Source organism: Nannobrachium achirus, assembly GCF_963921795.1.
Source record: "Nannobrachium achirus genome assembly, chromosome: 21".
NCBI classification, from domain to species: Eukaryota; Metazoa; Chordata; class Actinopteri; order Myctophiformes; family Myctophidae; genus Nannobrachium; species Nannobrachium achirus.
In genome coordinates, this window is record NC_137828.1 from 9,148,577 (window position 1) to 9,170,759 (window position 22,183).

A 22,183-nucleotide genomic window follows, 5' to 3' on the forward strand; every position below is an offset into this window, starting at 1 on the left:
GCCTTACATCTCTTACGTGTTTCATAGCGCAGTAAAAGCGCGTGGCGATCCGCAGCGTTTGCAGCCTTTGCTGAACGTTACCCGATTTGGCGCGCGGGGGCGCATCCTCAGGCGGGCGCTGCTGCTAGAGGGGGGGGGGGGGTGAGGGTGGGGGTGGCGTTTTGGGGGGTTGTTGGGGGGAGGTGTAGGAGAGGAGAGAAGAAGGGGGGAGAGAGAGGAGGAAGGAAGGAAGGAAGTTGGAAGTAAAGGCAGAGTGTTTAAGAGAAATAACAGTGTACACAACCTGGTTATGGAGTCCATATTATGACACAGAGAGGGGAGGTTTTGAAGTGTTAGTGGGTCCTATCCTAATTTACACTACACTTTAAGACCGAATAAGACATAATAAAGCCGTAATAAGAAACAATGTGTTGGTAATTGGAACTAATATTTTTTATCAGACAGAATAGCAGAAAGAGCGGATACATTCTCTGGCACCGGCACCTGCCGCGGAACTACCGCGGCAGGCACCGCCGCACGACCGGCAGTTCGAACGGCAGTCGCACTGCATCGCCGGCGATAGGACTGGCAGTTCGACCAGCAGTCCCGGCAGTAGGACAGGCGGCCGCCGCACGGACCGGCTTTATTATGTCTTATTCGGTCTTAAAGTGTACTGTAAATTAGGATAGGACCAAGTGTAGTTGTGACCTGGAACTGGAGAACACGGAGAAGCAATGCCCTCCTTTATCAACAAGCACAAGATGACACACCTCTTGTGTTGCCATGATATGATGTTGATGTCTTGGTGTATCTTAATCAAAAGCAAAATGAAGAAGAAGAAGAAAAAGAAAACACATGTATCTAAACCGTAAAATTCTTGATCTGGTTTGGCTTTTCCATTCAATCAGTAAAAAGATGTTGTTCATTAACAAACATGTCTCTTGTGATCCATCAGTGATGAGAAGAATGTACTTTCCTGCCTGCGTGCGTGTGTGTAGGGGTGTCGCACCAAATTCTGGGCCCTGGGTACAAGTATTCACTGTGGGCCCCCCATGAACGCATTATTACGCATTATTTTGTGCTTTAACTATTGAAAAAAAGCAGATATACAAGCTCACAGCGCGGCACCGAGTGCCGTGCTGCGAGCTTGTAGATCTGCTATTTTTGAAAAATCGTGAAAATGTGTGCATTTTTCAAAAATATTACAAATCCTTCTAAGGTTTTTAAAAAAAAAACCTATGTTTCTATGTGCCCAAACCTTTTCATGTGAAGGTCCCCCATAATGATATGTATTTGGCCACGGACCGGACCCCCATGTCAAAATATTTAGTTCTAGGGAGCACCCCAGAAGCAAAATTTGAGTTACAAATGTTCGCTTAAAAAAAATACATGTATTGAAAGATTTGCACACATTTTCACAACTTTTCGGTGCCGCGCTGTGAGCCGCGCTGTGAGCTTGTATATCTGCTGTTTTTCAATAGCTAAAGTACACAATAATTCCAGGCCCCTCCACCTTGGGCCCTGGTAACTCAGTCCCACTTTCTCCCCCCCTTGTGACGCCCCTGCGTGTGTGTGTGTGTGTGTGTGTGTGTGTGTGTGTGTGTGTGTGTGTGTGTGTGTGTGTGTGTGTGTGTGTGTGTGTGTGTGTGTGCGTGTCCCTGCAGGGTGTTGTGTCTATGCTGTAAGTATAAGTGTTGCCTGGCATGTGGACGCCCGGGCAGGCAGAGACAGGCTGGCAGCCTGGCACCGGTCCAGTGGGAAGAGGCAGAACGTGGGTCCGCTAGCTATTGCTACACCAGGCTCATTAGCATGGAGTGAACCTACTGAACCCAGCACAAAAAACTCTACAACAGGTGGTACGGGACCCCTAGGGGGTCCTCAGAGTTACTTACAGGGTGTTGACGGTATGTGTTTAACATGAATCCAACGCGATAGTGCTGACAAACGAGTCTATGAAGCCTTCTATGAAAACATTTATAGCGGGGGTCCCTGCTTCATCTCTCTCTCTCAGTTAGGGGGTCCATGGCCTGAAAAACGTTGAGTGATGTTGTGCTATTTTAATTCTATTAGATTTTGTCACTCAAGATTCCGATTCCCTCGACAAAAAAAGAAGAACATTGCATGCTGTCACAGAATCGCTGAAAATGGTGTCGAGTGGCACTTGTGGAAATGGTCAGCGGCGAGCTATATAATATAATTAGACTTATTTTTCAATTACACACGACGCCATGAAGCCATGAAATCATGGAGATTTACGTTGGGTTTTGTCACATTCCTCAGCCAATTACTCTAATGACCGGGTGGCTGCTCAGTGGGAGGCTCTTTGAGTCACCCAGATAAATGTACTCTGAGTCTCCTAGCAGATGAACATTATGTGTAATTGATAGAAAAGAAGTAATATCCACTCCTTTAAAGCCATATGAACCCCCGCCACAGATGTCAGCCGGAGCGGCCGGTGACATGGAGGGCAGAGGGGAGCGTAAACAACTACAGTAGCCAGCAGCCAGCAGAGAGCTAACTGAGCTGAAACCTGCTAGCCCTGCATACTTTGGCATACGACAAATGGCCAAAATAGCCGATCTACAGGCTCACGACGCCTCGTGATGCCATGCGTTTTCAAAATCAGGATGACGAGTTAAAAAAGTATTCTATTTTGGGGGGTCTGATATGGTACAGTACATTAACCCATTTAGGCCTAGGATTATTGAATGCTTTAACCAGTGAAAAATAGAAGATATACAAGCTCACAGCGTGGCACCGAGTGCCGCGCTGCGAGCTTGTAGATCTGCTATTTTTGAAAAGGTCGTGAAAATGTGTGCAAATCTTTGACTATGTATTTTCAAAGCGAACGTTTGTAACTCAAATTTTGCTTCTGGGGGGGTCCCTGGAACTAAATATTTTGAGATGGGGGTCTGTGGCCAAATAAATATCATTTTAGGGGTCCTTCACATGAAAAGGTTTGAGAACCACTGACACAGTAGTCTCTCAAGAACAGACTAACTGAGCTCCAGTTAAGTGAAAAGGACCTTTTCTTTGACGATGGCTGGCCAGATTGCTGACATAGAAACATAGGTTTTTTCAAAAAATCTTAGAAGGATTCAAAAGACACTTATAGAATCGGGTCAAAATTCAAATTTTCACGATTTTTCAAAAATAGCAGATCTACAAGCTCGCAGCACGCGCTGTGAGCTTGTATATCTGCTATTTTTCAATAGTTAAAGCATAAAATAATGATACACAATAATGTGTAGCCGTTCTGAATGGGTAAAAAAAAAAAGCCTATCGTCAGCTACGCGTGCTGAGGAACACCATTTCTTTCCATTAGCGTTGCTACAGAATGACTGCTAACGATCTTTTCCGGCAGAGATTTCTCTAATTGGGTTTCAACTGTTTGCCCATGCAGGACCTTGGGGACGAGCAAAATCAAACCCAAATATAAAAGTCTAAATGGTTGCGGCTTGTGGGCCAATAAGTGCCCCACACGAGAACCCATTGGTATGTTTAATTAAACCTTTTTTTTTTAGTTTGAGTTGTGGCCTACAGCAAGCAAATAAATGTGCCCATAATATTGTATAAGACACGCCGAGTCGCCATAGGGAGAATGTTGTTGTGCCATAAATAAAGAAAGTAATGAAAGACCCTTGTAGCAGAGGATTCATTTGATGAGTCACATTAAGTGGATGGCGGTCTTGCTTTGTGAAACACTGGCGCAGCATAGCTTAGGGGTAGAGAAACCGTTATTAGAGCACGAAAGGTTCCCAGTTCGAATCCGGGCTCCCCCTGAGTTAATGTCGATGGGTCCTTGAGCAAGACTCTGAACCCCTAGTTGCTCCCGGTGAGTAGGTTGGTGCCTTGCATGGTTTCCTCCGCCACCGGTGTATGAATGTGTGCGTGAATGGGTGAATGTAATGCACAATCTATGTAAAGCGCCTTGGATAAAAGCGCTATATAAATGCACCAATTACCATTTTACACTAGGCCCAACAGTAGACCCAGTTGACCTCGGAGCAATCCGCTGCTATTGGCTACAGCGGTGGTTCTCAACCTTTTCAGGCCGTGCCCGTGACCCACAAAATAATCATTATTTGAACCGAGAAATACTGCAAACAACATGTTGTTGTACGTGAAGTAACAATAGGACATGTCCACAACATGCAACACGATGTTGGCTGGAGGAGACAGATATAAAGGAGGTTCCGTGCACACGCATGCATGGGAGGGAGTCAGTCATGCAGTCAGGAGAGAAACTCTGCTGTGCTCGTGTGTGTATTTGTGTGGGTAACCAATCCGTTCGCCCTCCCGGGTGAAAAAAATAAATAAATAAATCCCGCCGACCCCACGCTCACTGTGTGTGTGTGTGTGTGTGTGTGTGTGTGTGTGTGTGTGTGTGTGTGTGTGTGTGTGTGTGTGTGTGTGTGCGCCTGTGTGTGAAACAGCACATGACACACGCACTGTATCGTGTGCGAAACCCCTCCACCCCAAAAATACAAAGTACATTATCCATAATCCAAGGTATTCTCCATTTTCTACCCGGCACAAACTACACAGACTATACTGTTGTATGCTAATCTCAGGGTTCCCAAACATTTTTACCAATTAAATTCCAAAACTTTTCCAAAACTTTTCCAGAATATGTAACCCGATTTCCAGGACGATATAACAATAATTCAGCTCAATAACAGGTCGCTTACTCCTATGCGCAATGCCCAAAGACAGGTAGTGTATGCCAGTGGTTCTCAACCTTTTCAGGCCGTGACCCCCGAAATAATCATATTTTAACTGGGGACCCCCCCCCCACCCTGACGAGCACTAAGAGTTGAGGAATTTTCTATAACATGGTTCGCTATTTTCACAATTTCTGCCTCTAATATTTGACAATTTGGCCAATGGTTAATTTGTCATTTCAGAGGTATTAACAAAATTAAAAAAAAATAACCAAAGACAATGCATAGCTATTTCTTCCAGGACCCTTGATCAATTCCAAAACTTTTCCAGTACTGGATTTTTTTTTCTTTTCTAATTTCAAAATATTTCCAGGAATTTCATGACCGTGGGAGCCCTGAAACTACAGACAATACTGTTGTACAGTATGCTAATCCTCACTTTGGCAGTATGGTGTTTGTGTGCGTGCGAAACGAGCCACACTAACAGGCAGGAGATCTTGTATGTGAAAATGCAACAAGTTTTGCAACGGTGCCAGTGGATTATCAGTGTGTTGTGTGCTTAGCTGGCATATTGTGTGTGTGTGTGTGTGTGTGCGTGCGCGCACACGCTCACGTGCACGCATGTGTACGTGATAGAAGGTCCTGTTTGTCCCGTGGAGAAGCAAGCTGTCCGTTTTCCATTCTTTCTCAAGGCCCTGGTAGTGGCTGTCTTGAAGGTCGTTACACAAACCCTATAATGCCTACTATATCTACGTTGCATAACGCATACTTAAAGGAGCTATAGTCAACTTTTTCATTGTAGGGCTGACATCCTAGTCTACAGACTAGGATGTAAACAAAGTACCGGCCCTGTAAATGTAAACAAAGGGCCAAAATGATTATTTTATCATTATTTTACGCTTTTTGTGGTCATTTTTTAATTGAAACACATATATGAAGCTTATTCTTTTATAAAATATTTTCGAAACATTATTTTTATTTTAGCATCCGTTTTTCAAGAAAAAGTTGACTATAGCTCCTTTAAGTTGACTGGTTACTGCTAAACACAGTGGATTATGGCTGTGAACTCTGGCCCATTTACACTGATGTTAAAGGGATCCCTGGCTAATACGACAAATATGCCTAATACATTATAATTGTCCTCTATAACTACAATGTAAAATTGTACAAAACATACAAATATTGTATTTCTTCTAGAAAAAGCTGATGCCTGTCGCAAGTTGATGATGTCATAAAACCATATGTGATCTAATTTATGGCATGCATGTGAAAATAAAAACAAACTTAATACTTCCTATGGTTAATATGAGCATCACATCAATATTTCAAATGTGTGTGTTTCTTTTTTTTTTTTGCACATGCATGCCACAAATTCCATACGGATAGACCACACATGGTTTTATGGCATCATCAACTTGCGACAGGCTTTCCCCTATTGAGTGAAAGATTAGCTATTAGGACAATTGTAATGTATTAAGGCATGTTTGTTGTATTAGCCAGGGATCCTTTTAAAGCTGACATGTTGATTTATGTGCTTTGTCCCTGATGAATAAATAAATAAATAAAAATAATTGATAACCTGTGTTAGCCTACAGTATGTGGGAGTGTCCCTGGCATGGGCGGGGTCTTTCTACAAAAAGCAGAGCTCAACCACACCAATAACCATGGATTATGACTCATTCATTACACAATAAAGCCCGTATCAGAGTGTACGGTGGAGAGCTATCCACCGCAAATTTGAGGTGGAAAGCTTTCCACCTCAAGTCAGAAAATAAGTGCAGGACATCATAGTCACTCACGGTGGAGTCCTGTACACCGTGACTGACTGGTCTAGATCGACCAATCAGTGAACGGGGTGTAGAGCCTGTCTGTCTGATAGTAAAAACAGAGAGATGTGTTGGGACTTGCGGTGTAAAGCTCTCCACCGCGAGGAATGATGTAACGTTGTAGTTTCATGACTCAAAAAGACTCGAAAAGACTACACCGCGGTGTAAAGCCTTCCACCGCCCAGGCGACTATGATGCCGGCTTAACTCATCATAACCTTCAGGGCATGTGTCCACACAGTGGCAGGTCAGATTAAGACCAGAAACATCAGGTTAGATTTGCCAACGTGTATCCTGCTTCTATTAAATCTTCCTATTGTTGACCTGCATGTCTCTCTCTCTTTCTCTCTCTCTCTCTCTCTGTGTGAGTGTGTGTGTGCATGTATGTGTGTGTGTGTGTGTGTGTGTGTGTGTGTGTGTGTGTGTGTGTGTGTGTGTGTGTGTGTGTGTGTGTGTGTGTGTGTGTGTGTGTGAGAGAGAGAGAGAGAGAGAGAGAGAGAGAGAGAGACACACACACAGAGAGACACACAGAGAGAGAGAACTCGTGGGGGTTTAATCCTCAGGTGTTCTTAACCCCCCCTCCATTCTATATTTAGCTTCTATTTAGATGGAGTGTGTGTGTGTGTGTGTGTGTGTGTGTGTGTGTGTGTGTGTGTGTGTGTTGGGGGGATTCCCCTAGAGTCTCTAGCTCCATGCTCTGCTGCGCTCTGATTTAAGCCCCCCGTTACAGCACAAGGTCCAGTGGAAAGTTAAGACCCTTCACGGTCAAACCTGCTGACCCTGCTGCTTGCTGATAGAGACTGACTAGACTAGAACAAGGGTGTCCTCCAAATCTTTGTGTGATAGAAGCTCTCCTTTTTTATATTAACCACTTCAACCCTAGCGTCCATATTCTGAGAACTTTAGCCAAAAATAGAGGGTCTACAAGCTCACAACGCCTCACGCTGTGGGCTTGGGAGAAAAGCTCAGACTCAAGAAAACAAGCCGATCTACAAGCTCAAACATCGTTGTGAGCAATTTCTATTGAAGTAGACAAGTCTAGTTTTGGTTATTCAGTTAGTTGTAGTTAAAAATATTACAGGCATTTTACTTATGTTTTTGTGAGGAATAGCTTCAGTGAAAAAGTGAGATGTTGTTCGTCAAGACTCTGGACTCCAGAGATCTTTAAGTGGTGTGAATGTCAGCCTCTGTGGGGGGTATTCATATGCAAATATCGAGGCCAATGACATTTTAATACTAAACAATAGGATTTAATGGTGATGTTAATGTGAAAAAAGAACAGGAAAACTAATTATAACATTTAAAAAAAAAAGGATTTAACAAATGTCGCCAAAAAGCAACGCTGGGCCTTGCAGGGTTGACTATAATAACTCTGACAGCCAGTGCATCACACACACTAATCCCCAAACAGTGAATAATCTGCTTCTGGAAATCCTTTGATTGAAGCAATTCCATGCACAGCATTAGCAGTGATTATGGCAATAACCTGGTTGTACTTTGCTGTGGGAGTGGAATAAACTCCCTGTCGCACTTAGAACAACGGACTCACTCGCTAGCTTTCGCCGTGGACTGAAGACTCACCTTTTCAGACTCCACCTAAACCCTTAGCACTACTGGAAAAAATCAATGACCATACATGAAGCTAGTTAGGCATTTGTTTTTAGGTTATTTAGAAACCTGTCTTTTCGTTACGGATTATATAGTTTTTTTGTTTTTCTAGATAGATAATCATTTGCATTTGTTATATTGCTGTTGATGTACTGACATATAATCTTGTTTGTTATTGTGATGTTTTGATCTGCTTATTGTAAGTGGCTTTGGATTAAAAGCGTCTGCTAAATGCCTAAACTGTAAACTGTACTTACTCTGCTTGTACTGTAAATTCCTTTGTCATTCTATTAACCACTTAAACCTACAGTACTTTGTTTGATGGGATCCCACAGGGCTCTATAGTAGGTCCGATAGTATTTCCCTCTACACCGAATCTCTTTGGCGAAAAACAGTCAATCTTCAAGCTCACAACGCGCTAGCTGCGAATGCGCTGTGAGCTTGTAGATCGGCTATTTACGATGTGTATGTTCAATCCAGAATAGGGACGCTAGGGTTAATGCTCTCTCTCTGAAGGATGTGACGGAAAACTCTATAAACCTCATTCCTGCACGACTGTTCTGCATTTTTCAAACCTGAGTTTCCATTCTTCATTTCAGTAAACACGAAGAGCTTCCTCTCCTCGTCTGTCCAAAGAAAGGATTGTTGCCTGTCAACATGATGTTTGTTTACTGGGTCCGTTCGGCTATATTTGAGCACATGTTTATGCGGACGTGGAAACTAAATGAGCCAGGTGAACAGTACACATGCACCGGATCAGTAGAAAAACCTACCGTAGTTTTGGTTTCACACCATGGGAGAATAATGGCCTTTATACTGTAGTGTAGGTAAAGAACAAAGCACGGTCCAAAGAGCTTTGTTCCCTCAGGTTATCAGAACCTTGAACAATTACCTCACAGCCAGGTCATTTAAACCAGCGGTGCTCAACCCTTTTCATATCACGGTTCATTATTTATTCGGCACAAGGCTGATAGGAAATTAAATTGAATTCCATGACCGTGACCGGGATAGCCCGGCGTTGCTCATACTAATTCCTCACTGTGTATCGGATATTAGTCTGGACTCGCGGGCAGAATTTTCATTTCCAAGGGGTGAGTTAAAAAATGGCTCTGGACACGATTGGTTAGACCAGACAAATGCTGGGCCCTGATTGGTTCCCCCAAATTTTGGGGGAGAGGAAATGTAAACTTCTAGCCTAGCCGCTTAGCCGCTCTATTTTCACGCTTTGATTGGTTTCATTTGAGAACCGCACGGCTAGAGAGCCATGGATTGCTTGGTTTGAACGACCTGTTGTAGAACTGTCTTTTAACGTGTCAATACTCGCTCACCAACATAGCATAGTAGTATTTCTTATTCTCTTATTCTTGACTAAAAGCTAGCCTGCTGCGTTTTTTCCTGATGCTCATCGGTACGTTATATCCAAAACAATTAGTAGGAGCAGTTTAGTGTGAAAACCTGCAGCAGTTGTGTCACGCTGTCATGCTAAGCTGTTACCCTTGCCTGTCACACTGTTACTCTTGCCTGTCACACCCACAAACTATGCTCTTTTACACCTCCTACAGGCAGCTTGCTGTAACTACACCTGTAATCAGTGTTAAGCCTGTTCAGTTGTGGTAGATCAGCTCTATTGATGTCCAGCACACCTGAAACTCTGATGAGTTTGGCTGAGTGTCTCAAAGTGTACAGATCTCCTCTGCCCTTTTCCTCCTCACGTGTGCTTGGAAGAGCAAGTATCGGTCGCTACTCCACCTTAGGGAGTGTTACTTGTCGTAAGCTGGCGGAAATGTGTTTTCTGAAATTGTCCCAGTTCTAAAAAACACACTGAGCCATTCAAGACGTGAAAGGAAAAGTAACTAGTAGTGCTGCTTCAGTGATTTAGTTCAATGACATCACTTTCTGGAGAGACACATCATGGCTCTGTGACCAAAACCACTCCGTCAGACTCAACGGTCAACGGACTTAAAATAACCTCCCTCCAAACTATGAAACATTTCCCAGTGCCGTTGAAACCGCAAACTCTCTCTCACACACACGCACACGCACGCACACGCACACACACACACACACACACACACACACACACACACACACACACACACACACACACACACACACACACACACACACGCAAACACACAGCTACGTTGACAAAGTCAAACAACCATTCTGTGGCCTGGCGCGATCACCATTCAGTATAAACTCCACAGGGAGCCTGGACTCAACGAATCAACATGCCAGCACGCTGCACGCACACACACACACACCTCAAACCACTTTCAACTTAGGTTTTTCCCAAAATAGCCGATCTACAAGCGTTCCCGACGCGCTGCCTGCAGTGCAAAAACGCACCGTCGGGGAGCTTTACATCCGCTATTTCTGGGACTTTTGTGTGAACACGGGCTTAAGTAGTGGTTAACAACACGCTCACTGTCCTGCACGCACACACACACGTGCACGCACGCACGCACACACACACACACACACACACAGACCACAAGCAGAGGGACTCGTGGGAGACAGCAGAAAGCACAGGTTTAAAAGCAAGGAGTAGGGAACATATGGGGGGGGGGGGGGGGGCACGGGGGGACACGACACGGGAGAGTGTTTTTTTGCAGGTCTTTCAGTCCGAGTGTATCAAAAAGGCAACTGGGTTAAGGCAGCGGAAGCTTGTGATTGGCTGCGCAGAGGTGCCGAAAGTCGGGGGGACGGGGATACACCTCAGTAAGACTAACGGTGGTCAATGCTAACCTGCCGACGCTGGTGAATGCTAACCTGGTGAAACGCTAACCTGCCGACGCTGGTGAATGCTAACCTGGTAAATGTTAAACTGGTCGGACCGACGGCGCTTAACCCAGTTACCCGTAATTGCCGGATTATAAGCCGCGGCTTTTTTTCCCACGTTTTGAACCTCCTTTCCTCCTTTCCGACATGTCTCCATTCCGACACTAACCCTATCTCTAACCCTAACCCCAAAACCGAACCCCCTTGGGAGTGTCGCCACTCCGACAATAAGAAGTCAATTTCGGAGTGGCGACATGTCGGAATGGAGAGAGCCTCCCCTTTTTTGATACACTCAGACTGAAAGACCTGCAAAAAAAACACTCTCCCAACACAACACGACACACACACACACAACGTCACCAGAGCGTGCAGGAGGAATGGACACAAAGAGAGAGAGAGAAGGAGAGAGGGAGTGAGGGAGGGAGGGAGGGAGGGAGGGAAGTGGCACAATGAGTGGTCATGGCTCTAAAAAGGGATGGACAGGTGGATAATCTGCTACTATCATCCCGTGCCAAGGCGTTCGGCGGCGGGTTTCCGTTTGAGCGATGACAGTAGACTGGCGGGCGGACGGACGGACGGACGGACGGTGCTGGTCGTCTACTGTAAGAGAAGCACAGACGCAGACGCTCCCCCATGGCGTTCATAACGGAAACATCATGGAGTTCATCCAACAATCAATCAATCAATCAATCAATGACTTTCATTATCAGTGGGTTTTTTTTTTTGCTTGACGGCAAGACACCACAGGCTGACGGTTTGTTGAGGACTGGGTGCGTGCGTGCGTGTGTGTTTGAGTGTGTGTGTGTGTGTGTGTGTGTGTGTGTGTGTGTGTGTGTGTGTGTGTGTGTGTGTGTGTGTGCGTGTGTGTGTGTGTGACCGGGGGGAAGGGGAAGGATGAGGTTAGACAGGTTAAAAGATGTGTGACTCAACAACGTTTCAAGGTGTGTGTGCGTGCGTGAGTGAGTGAGTGAGTGAGTGAGTGAGTGAGTGCGTGCGTGTGCGTCTGTACCTTCTCCTTGTCGCTGGCCTCGCGCGCCACAGTGGAACCCTACACCAAAAGGCAGGGAGAGAGAGAGAGAATAAATGAGTCATGACGGCTGAGATGCTGTGAAGACTCACTGAGGCATGGATGGGGGATGCGTTGCTTTCTTCTCCTGACTCATTCCTTCCTTCCTTCCTTCTGTCTCTGGAACAGGGGCGTAGTTTCGCCGATTTAAAACGAATCCAATACGGAACTAAAACTTCCTATGTTTGGCCGCTAGTTGCGCTGTTTTCCCCCCCGCGAGGTACCAAAAAGAATTTGTCTACATTGGACCCCATTCGTTTTCCCCTTTGATTTTCTAACCTTAATAAACGTTGTCATAAATACTTTATGGTTCCTGTCGAAAAACTCCCTTTCAATCACCATGATATGCGTTTTGAGCAAATATGGTCCCATTTATGTTAAACTTGATGATAAATTTGCGGGGGGAGGGGTCAACTAAGCTGATACCAGCCGGCTGTGTTCTTCTTCGTGTGCTGTATTTCGGGAGGCTCAACACCACATTCTCCCATGTATCCCTGCGGTTCCACGTGACCGTTGGCAGCCAATAGCATTCCTTATGATTCCTGGGGTACCTTTCAAACAATGATGGCGACACCCATACAAGGGAAAAAAAAACAAATTTTCGCTGCATAGAAAGCAATGGCGTCGCACCGTCCATATTTTTCTACAGTCTATGGTGAGGACTGAGGACTAGAAGGCCTGCCTGCACCTGCTTTTAGACTACATCACGTTTTTAGCACACTTTGGGCTAAAAACGGCCCCCACAAAGCCATGGTTTAGCGATGAGTCATCGCTTTGCACAGTTATGTGAGAGCCGCTTTTAGCCCAAGGGATGTTTTTTTCATGGAAAACAAATGCTTGCAATGGATTCATAATCATAAAGAAAACAGGCAAGAACCGTTTGATTTCAAACGACGAGTTATTACGTCAAAGACAGTAAAAGTGTTAAAGAGGTGGTGCCATAGTTTTGTGCTTTTTCTGTTTTTCATGTGTCTAGGAGGTTGAAAGTACTTCATTAGACCCCCTGGTGTGGTTTTTATGAGCAATTATGTATTCTCTTGGTATTTGTTTGTTTTCTCTTGGAGGCTGCCACCTAGTGGTCAAAAGTGTCAGTTAAAAAACACAGATACAATTACATCACAGAATCAACTCCTCCCCTAATTACCATTCACCCAACACTGTGGGGTGTGGCTAACTTCAGCTGGGTCACCACCCACCATGACATCCATGCATACTTAATGAACTGGGGGTGTGGCCACATAAAAACCCAATTTTAACTCTTTCTGTATACTTTTTTTGGAATAAATCTTCCTCCTAGTATAATCATAATACCTGATAATCATGTTTTAGAGGGGGGGAAATCATGGCACCACCTCTTTAAACAGTCAATGGCTGTAATAAACCTCAACAGCCATCTATTTCTATGTGACCCCCCCCCCCCCCAACCCCCGTCTTACCTTGAGGTCGTATTTCTTGAAGACGGAGAGGCGGTGGGAGAACACGTTTCGCGTGACGATCATGTAGCTCTCGTCTCCGTCCACCGTGAGGCGGTACATCCCCAGGAACTGAGGCAGCAGCGTGTTGCCGTGGCACTCCACGATGAACTGGCCACGACCATGGTGTGGAAAAAAGAGAAGAGAAGAAAAAGGACAAAAACGTCAAGATTTTCTAGAAATGGTCACAATATATTGCAAGCTGACAATGTGCTGCTACGCACCTGTGTTGTATTTATTAGCGTCTAGATTGATGTATTGTTGATGTGTTGTCGTTTTTCACGCCGTTTAGTGTCTATTTCAGCTGGTGGTACACCGTCTCCTCTGCGTGAGCGTGTGTGTAGGTTACTATGCGGGTGTGCGCGTGTGTAGGTTACTTTGCGTGAGCGTGTGTGTAGGTCACTATGCAGCCGTGCGGGTGTGTAGGTTACTATGCGGGTGTGCGTGTGTGTAGGTTACTATGCGGGTGTACATGTGTGTGGGTTTGTATGTTGCCTACAATACCGCTGATGACCAAGTGGCGCTGTTGCGTCACACACACGCGCGCGACCCTGAAATTAACTGCTACACACACACGGCAATGCACACACACACATACACGGAACATCGCTTATTTCAAACTTGGTTTGCTTTTTTTGTTGAAGAAGAGGACCACAATTCTCATCCTAGGTGATGCGATGAACAGTGCTTTTGTGCTCTTTTTTTTTGTCACCAAATAAAGTCATCAATCAATCAGTCATGCTTGTAGATCTGCTATTTAGAACATTTTGTAAATAGGGTTTAAGTGGCTTAAAAAGAGGTGACTTCAGAAGAGCGAGAGACAGAGACAAAGAGAGGGGAGAGGTAGGAGAGAGAGAGAGAGAGAGAGAGAGGGAGAGAGAGAGAGAGAGAGAGAGAGAGAGGGAGAGAGAGAGAGAGAGAGAGAGAGAGAGAGAGAGAGAGAGAGAGATGTGCAGTGTCATGACTCATCGATCACCATAGAGGGATGTGGGGTGTCGTTGCACCAGTACACCGCTGTAAAGTAACTAAGTACAATTACTCAAGCACTCAAGTAGGTATAAATTATAGTTGCGACCGTCAGGTCGCAGTTACTATCAAAACCTCGACCAGCTGTCACGTCACACTTTTGCCCTGCTCATATCTCCGCAACCGTTGCCCCGATCCATGCCAAATTTTGCACACACACTCCTTGCCTGCCAAACCACAACCTCCACCCATCAATTCACACTCTTCTACCCTCTTCTAGCGCCACCATGAGGCCGATTCTTGCAAAACAATTTTTTTGACGCAGCTCCTACAACTTTTGCCCTAAAATCACACAAATCGGTACACAGTATGTCTACACTCATGTCATCAACGTGGATCTGTCCCATTTAGCGCCACCTTCAGGACGATTTCTTAAAACACATTTTTGGACACTGCTCCTATAGATTTTGCCCTAAAATCACGCAAATCGGTACACAGTATGTCTACACTCATGTCATCAACATGGATCTTTCCCATATAGCGCCACCATTAGGCCAATTTTTGGACATTTTTGGACACTACTCCTATACATTTTGTCCTAAAATCACGCTGCGACCTGACGGTCGCTTATCTCCCGATTAGGGAGTCTTACTGGTATTATAAAACTTACATTAACCACTTTAGCACCATTTTTATACCTAGGCTATTTAAAAAAAAAAGCCGATCTATAAGCTCACAACGGGTCACATTGCGACGCGTTGTGAGGTTGTAGATCTGCTATTTTCAAAACATCCTGTGCTTAAGTACATTTTGATGCCACTACTTTTACATACATTTAGAATTCTGGACTTTGACTTGTAACAGAGTATTTCTAAAGAGCAGTAATTGATACTTTTACTTCAGTAAAAAATGCAAGTACTTTTTCCACCACTGTAGTCCCTCCCTCCATCCTTCACGTTACACCCGCGCCCCGGTGCACCCTGGGAGCTGACCAGATTGTGCGTCTGACCCACCGCTGACCACATAATGCGGTTTTTACCCAAAAAACTGGGGTTTTCAGTTATTTTGTAGGGACGATTAAGGATGCAACGTGTTGTTGCATCAGTCAGCTTGTTGAGGTTTTGCATGCTGGGTTATCGCCGGAGTGAAATAGACTCTCCCTTCCTCCCACTCTCCTCTCTCTCTCTCTGTCACGCACGCACGCGCACACACACACACACACACACACACACACACACACACACACACACACACACACACACACACACACACACACACACACACACACACACACACACACACACACACACACACACTTGAAATGTTTATTTATGTCCACATAAGCAGAAGTAAACGAATGTACAAAGGACATAAACAGTATCAGTGCAGTCAGATAAAAAACATAGGGCTGTCACTAGTGTTGTCAAAAATATCGGTATATCGATAAATACCGATACTGAAAAAATCCATTCGGTACAATACGACTTTTCCGTAGTATCGGTAGTATCGATACTACGTTTTACAGTTCGGTACGGCCATGCAAGCTGGAGCGTTCCCAAGCTGTGGCGGCTTATTTTCTCTTTCTTTTCTTTAACTCTCGACAACAACAGGTCTGCTCGCTCAAATAAATAACTCCATCTCAATACAGTTCATCTGAACAAAAACAACGATGCGAGCTGAACGGGGCTAGTGTTCCGTCTATCTCTCTCACTCTCTCTCTCCCTGTCCGTCCGTCCGTCCGTCCCTCCCTCCCTCATCCCTCCACACACACTCTGACTCTCACACACACACAACGAACTGCAGCTAGTGGTGGCTGCGTGAGCTAATCTAAGAGGCATACAAACTCACATCACATCATGCCAAAGAATGGCCAGATTAATGCACACGCTTTACGTGCTGAAGGACAGGGCACCATGCTATTCCCGCTAAAGTGCTAACATCAAAGGCTGCTGAAGAAGCGCTAAAAAATTTCCGTGAAGCGTCTATTTTATTTTCCGTGCGACGCGTCTATTTTGCGTGCTATCAACAGTGCTTTCCGATGTTTCCTCCCTGTTGGTAGCCAGCCACACATATCCACAATATTGCACTACATAAATGCATGTAATCATGAGCATCATGTGTGTCCACTGCAGCCTGCTTGTTTAGCGTCCTGTGCTAAGATAAACACTTCTCTGAGTCTGATCACCCTATGTTGCCAGGTTTTGTTCTTGAGAGAGAAACAAGCAACCAGGGGGGTTGCTTGTTGATACTGATGACAGTATAAAAACAGAAAGGATTGCCAAGCCAATTTCACCAGCATATTAATAACAATAATAATGATAATAATAATAGTTAAATAATAATAATAATACATATTATAACAATAATATATTAATTCATGAATTTATATATTTTTTTAATATCATTTTTGGGGACGGATTACATTCATTTGGGGACGGTTAAATTTGAAGTTTGGGACGGTCCTGGGACGTTGGTGAAAAAAGTTAGTCTGGAGCCCTGGCCTTTACAGTGTGACAATCTGAGGCTTTTGAATATGCACACTACCTCAATATTTACTTTACAATTGCAATGCATGCCATACACTCACTGTTACTGTGAAAGAAAAATATTACTGTGAAAGAAAGTGTAGTTATTTCTTCCAGACAGTTGATAGTTCATTTTTTTTTTTTTTTTAAATAAAAATACATTTTTGCACTAAATTCTCTGTGGTTGCGTGGTATCGAAAATGGTATCGAGTATCGAAATATTTCAAAATATCGTATCGAAGTTGAAAATCCAGTATCGTGACAACACTAGCTGTCACGATATGACATTTTACATGACGATTAATTGTCATTCAAATAATTGGCGATTAGCGATTTAATTGTGTTTTTGTCATTGATAATTACATTTCTGTTTGGCTTTTAGGCTTTATAGTTGCATATGGTAGATATGACACATAACCTAAATATACAAATACATTACTGACATATTTGACAACTTTATACTTAAAAAAGAACATTGATAGTGGAAATAGCCGATCTACAAGCTCACAACGCGTCGCGATGCGACGCGTTGTGAGCTTGTAGATCTGCTATTTCCACTATTTTTGACATGGAAATGATTATGACGATTATGTCAAATAATCACGATTAGACGATTATGTAATAATTGTGACAGCCCTACACACACACACACACACACACACACACACACACACACACACACACACACACACACACACACACACACACACACACACACACACACACACACACACACACACACACACACACACTCGCTGATTGAGCTCTGATCTGACATCACACACGATTACCCTAATCTATTGTGATTCCAGTGGGTGGGGGCATGCGTGGCTAAATATGTCTTTTAAGACACAATAAGCCGGCAATTTCTTTGTTACTATTTACACCAGCCCCCATAAGTCACATCTGTCCATGAAAGATTGCGGTGCACCTTTCAAGACATGAACACGTTGCTACACGGACCCTTTGACGGTAAGCCTGTCACGTCACTTCCTGTTTTGCGTCTTGCAATCGGAGCTGCTGCGGAGCTGCTCTGTTGCTAAACGCTAAACGCCTATCTTGTTGTGCTGTTGTGACCTAGGCACACATTATCACTGCTAACTACTAAACTAAACTATCCCTGTACCCTGTGGCGACCTATCGCTATCTGGGCTCGACTACCTAGCTTGACGTTCTGCTGTTCAGAGGTCCATACTGTCGGCTAGGCAACTTAGCCTAGCTTTTAGCCTTAGCCTAGCAGCTAACCTGTCTGCCGGGCGATGGCTTTTCACCCCTACCCCCCCGGCCCCCGGTTCCAGTATCGCTCGGGGCATCGCTCCTGCTCTGTATGTCTCATGTACAGTTACAACCCCGACTCCTTTGTTGACTCGGATGTTTGTGACCGGTGCACTGTGCTTGCAGCGCTGGAAGCGAGGCTCTTTGAGTTGGAAGCTAGCATAGCTAGCGGTGCTTTTAGCCCGCAATATGCTAACGGGCGGCCGGGAACGGGGGGTCACTTTCGGTCACCGACGGCGGCCGGCCGTGGCTCCCATAAACAACCCATGAACGGCTGGGTGGATGTTACTGGTGGAAAGCGTAAACGAAAACAAAAGCACGCGGGACACCAACCACCTCACGTTTCAAACAGATTTTCCCCACTCACTGATACACCCATTGAGCATGTCAGTGAGAACATATCTCCACCTCCGATCAATGACAAAGCCTCTAAGCAGGCTAAACCTGTCATTAAGAATACAACTCTGGTTATTGGTAGTTCTATAATGAGAAACGTGAAACTAGTGACACCAGGGACCATAGTTAAATGCATCCCCGGGGCCAGAGCGGGCGACATTGAATCAAACCTAAAAATAATTGCTAAAGGTAAAACATTTAAACGCTATGATAAGATTATAATCCACTGCGGTGGAAATGACACACGACGCAAAAGATCGGAGATCACTAAGATAAATGTTGAGTCAGTGTGCACATATGCAAAGACAATGTCGGACTCCGTAATTTTCTCTGGTCCCCTGCCAGATATGACTAATGATGAAATGTACAGTCGTATGGCTTCATTCAACCGCTGGTTGTCAGGTTGGTGCCCAGATAATAACGTGGGCTTTATTGATCAGTGGCAAACCTTCCAGGGGAAATCTGGTCTGATGGGGAGAGACGGCATACATCCAACTTGGGATGGTGCGCAGACTATCTCCAAAAACATGGATGACTTTATCAAGAATCTATGACCAACCAGAGTTGGGACCAGAAAGCAGAGTTGCAGTCTTACACACTTCTCTGTGCTTCCACCAGAGCAGCCACCTACCCAAATTAAAACAATTATAACTGTTCGACCAGTTAGGCGTAATATACCAGCTGGACAAGGATCTGTGCAAACAAATCTAGTACAGATCAAAACCAACGCAGTAATGCCAGTAAATATAAATATTAAGTGTGGGCTCCTGAACATTAGATCTTTAAGCAAAAAAGGTGTAACAGTAAATGAAATAATATCGGACAATCACCTTGATGTTTGCTGTCTTACAGAGACATGGCTGAGTGAGCTCGACTATGTCAGTCTCAATACAGCCACCCCGCCAAGTCACACTAATACACATATTCCTCGTGACACAGGACGGACAGGAGGTGGAGTTGCAGCCATCTTCAGCTCCAGTTTGGCTATTAGTCCAGGAGCCAAACCTACTTACAAGTCATTTGAAAGCCTAGTTCTTAATCTTTCACATCCAAGCTGGAAATCATCACAGCCACTATTATTTGTCACAGTGTACCGCCCACCTGGCGCCTACACTCTATTTCTATCTGAATTCTCAGAATTCCTGTCAAGTCTGGTCCTCGCCTCTAATAAGATTATTGTAAATGGGGATCTGAACGTACACATTGATGTAGAAACTGATAGCCTTGGTAAGGCATTCAGTTCATTAATCGACTCTATCGGTTTCTCCCAGTGTGTAGATAAACCTACACACATTGCCAACCATACCCTTGACCTTGTTTTGGTGTATGGCATTGAAATCGAACATCTCATGGTCTTCCCACATGATAAGGAACTCTCCGATCACTATTTGATCACTTTTGAGTTCACACTATTGGACTACCCACCATTGGACACACATGTCCTTGGTAGAAGTCTATCCGATAAAGCTATAAATAAATTCAAGGAAAAATTGCCATTAGCCATTAGTCCAATATGCTCCAACCAAGTTGAAGATATGTATACTTATAGTCCCTCTCAGACTGATCACCTTGTTGACAGTGTCACAAGCTCGCTTCTTACGACACTTGATTCTGTTGCTCCTCTTAAAAAGAAGGTAATAAAGCAACAGAGGTTAGCCCCTTGGTATAACAATGAAACCAGAAGCCTTAAGCGAGCCTCGCGCAAACTGGAAAAAATATGGCGTTCAGCCAAACGGGACGAATCCTGTATAGCATGGCAGAATAGCCTTAAGCTATATAGAAGGGCCCTTTGCAATGCCCGAACTGCCTACTATTCATCCCTAATAGAGGAAAATAAAAACAATCCCAAGTTCCTTTTTGACACCATAGCCGGGCTGACAAAAGGCCGTGACTCTGTGAAACAGCGTATTCCGCTAACTCTCAGTAGTAATGACTTCATGGGATTTTTTAATGATAAAATCAAGAAAATCAGAGATCAAATCGATGATCTACTGCTTTTGTCTCCTACTGGTCCACATGTGGCCTCGGGAGTGGCTTTGCAGCCTAGTGTGTACTTGGACAGTCTCTCCCAAATCGAGCTCTCTGAATTCACCTCGATTATCACTTCCTCCAAGTCAACGACCTGTCTCCTCGATCCAGTCCCCACTAGATTACTTAAGGAGGTCCTGACCCAGATCGGTCCTTCCTTACTCAATATGATAAATATCTCTCTTGTGACAGGCTATGTGCCACAGTCCTTTAAGGTAGCAGTAATCAAACCTCTTCTCAAAAAGCCTACTCTCGATCCATGTCTTTTAGCTAACTATAGACCTATATCGAATCTCCCGTTCCTCTCTAAGGTCCTTGAGAAGGCAGTTGCCAAGCAGTTGTGTGACTTTTTACAACACAACAATTTATTTGAGACTTTCCAGTCAGGTTTCAGAGCACACCATAGCACTGAGACAGCACTTGTGAAAGTAACAAATGATATCCTGATCGCGCTGGATAACGGACTCCTCTCCGTGTTAGTTTTGCTGGATCTTAGTGCCGCTTTTGACACTATCGACCACCATATTCTGTTACAACGACTAGAGCACCTGGTTGGTATTAGGGGTACCGCACTGGGATGGTTCGAGTCCTATCTGTCGGACAGATCTCAGTTTGTAAACGTTAATGATACATCCTCATTACGTGAAAAGGTCAGATACGGAGTCCCACAAGGCTCTGTGCTTGGACCAATACTATTCACCCTATATATGCTTCCTCTGGGTGAAATCATTAGAAAACATTCTATACACTTCCATTGCTATGCAGATGACACTCAATTATATCTGTCAATGAAGCCAGATGAAACGGATCAACTGGCTAATCTGCAAGCATGTCTCAAAGACATAAAGAGTTGGATGACCAGTAACTACCTACTCCTCAACTCTGACAAAACAGAAGTTATCGTCCTGGGCCCTAAGCACCTAAGGGACAAACTGGCAGATAGGAACTTTGCTCTGGATGGCATTACCGTGGCCTCTAAGGCCGCTGTGAAGAATCTGGGGGTTACGTTTGATCAAGATATGTCTTTTCATTCTCACATCAAGCAAACCTCAAAGATTGCCTTCTTCCATCTGCGTAACATTGCTAAAGTGAGGCGCATCCTGTCTCAAAGTGATGCAGAAAAACTAGTCCATGCATTTGTTACCTCTAGGCTGGACTACTGCAACTCAGTACTATCAGGCTGCCCAAGTAAGTCTCTGAACAGCCTACAGCTAGTCCAGAATGCTGCCGCTCGTGTATTGACAGGAGCCAGAAGAAGTGATCATATCACTCCTTCCCTGGCATCTCTACACTGGCTCCCGGTTAAATACAGAATTGAATTTAAAATTCTCCTCCTCACATACAAAGCATATCACGGTCTGGCACCGCAGTACCTCGAAGAGCTCATTGAGCCTCGCAGTACTGCTAGACCGGTGCGTCCACAATATGAAAACATGCTTGTCATTCCCAAAAAAATACCTAAGGCCAGAACAGGAGCCAGAGCTTTTAAGTATCAGGCACCTCAGTTGTGGAACCTCCTCCCAGTCTCTGTCCGTGTGGCAGACACACTTTGTGTTTTTAAGACTAGATTAAAAACGTTTCTCTATGATAAAGCCTAT

At 44.5% G+C, this 22,183-nt stretch overlaps 1 protein-coding gene across 1 annotated transcript in view; it reads right to left on the bottom strand.

Annotated features, from left to right (window-relative positions):
* Positions 1 to 22,183, bottom strand: part of pip4k2aa (phosphatidylinositol-5-phosphate 4-kinase, type II, alpha a) — a 130,546-nt gene that overhangs the window by 20,714 nt on the left and 87,649 nt on the right. Inside the window, exons 5-6 of the mRNA XM_080752188.1 lie at positions 13,360 to 13,506; positions 11,867 to 11,905 (exon numbers count right to left, since the gene is read on the bottom strand). Coding sequence (XP_080608314.1) covers positions 11,867 to 11,905; positions 13,360 to 13,506 — 186 coding nt within the window. The remainder of the gene's footprint in view (positions 1 to 11,866; positions 11,906 to 13,359; positions 13,507 to 22,183) is intronic.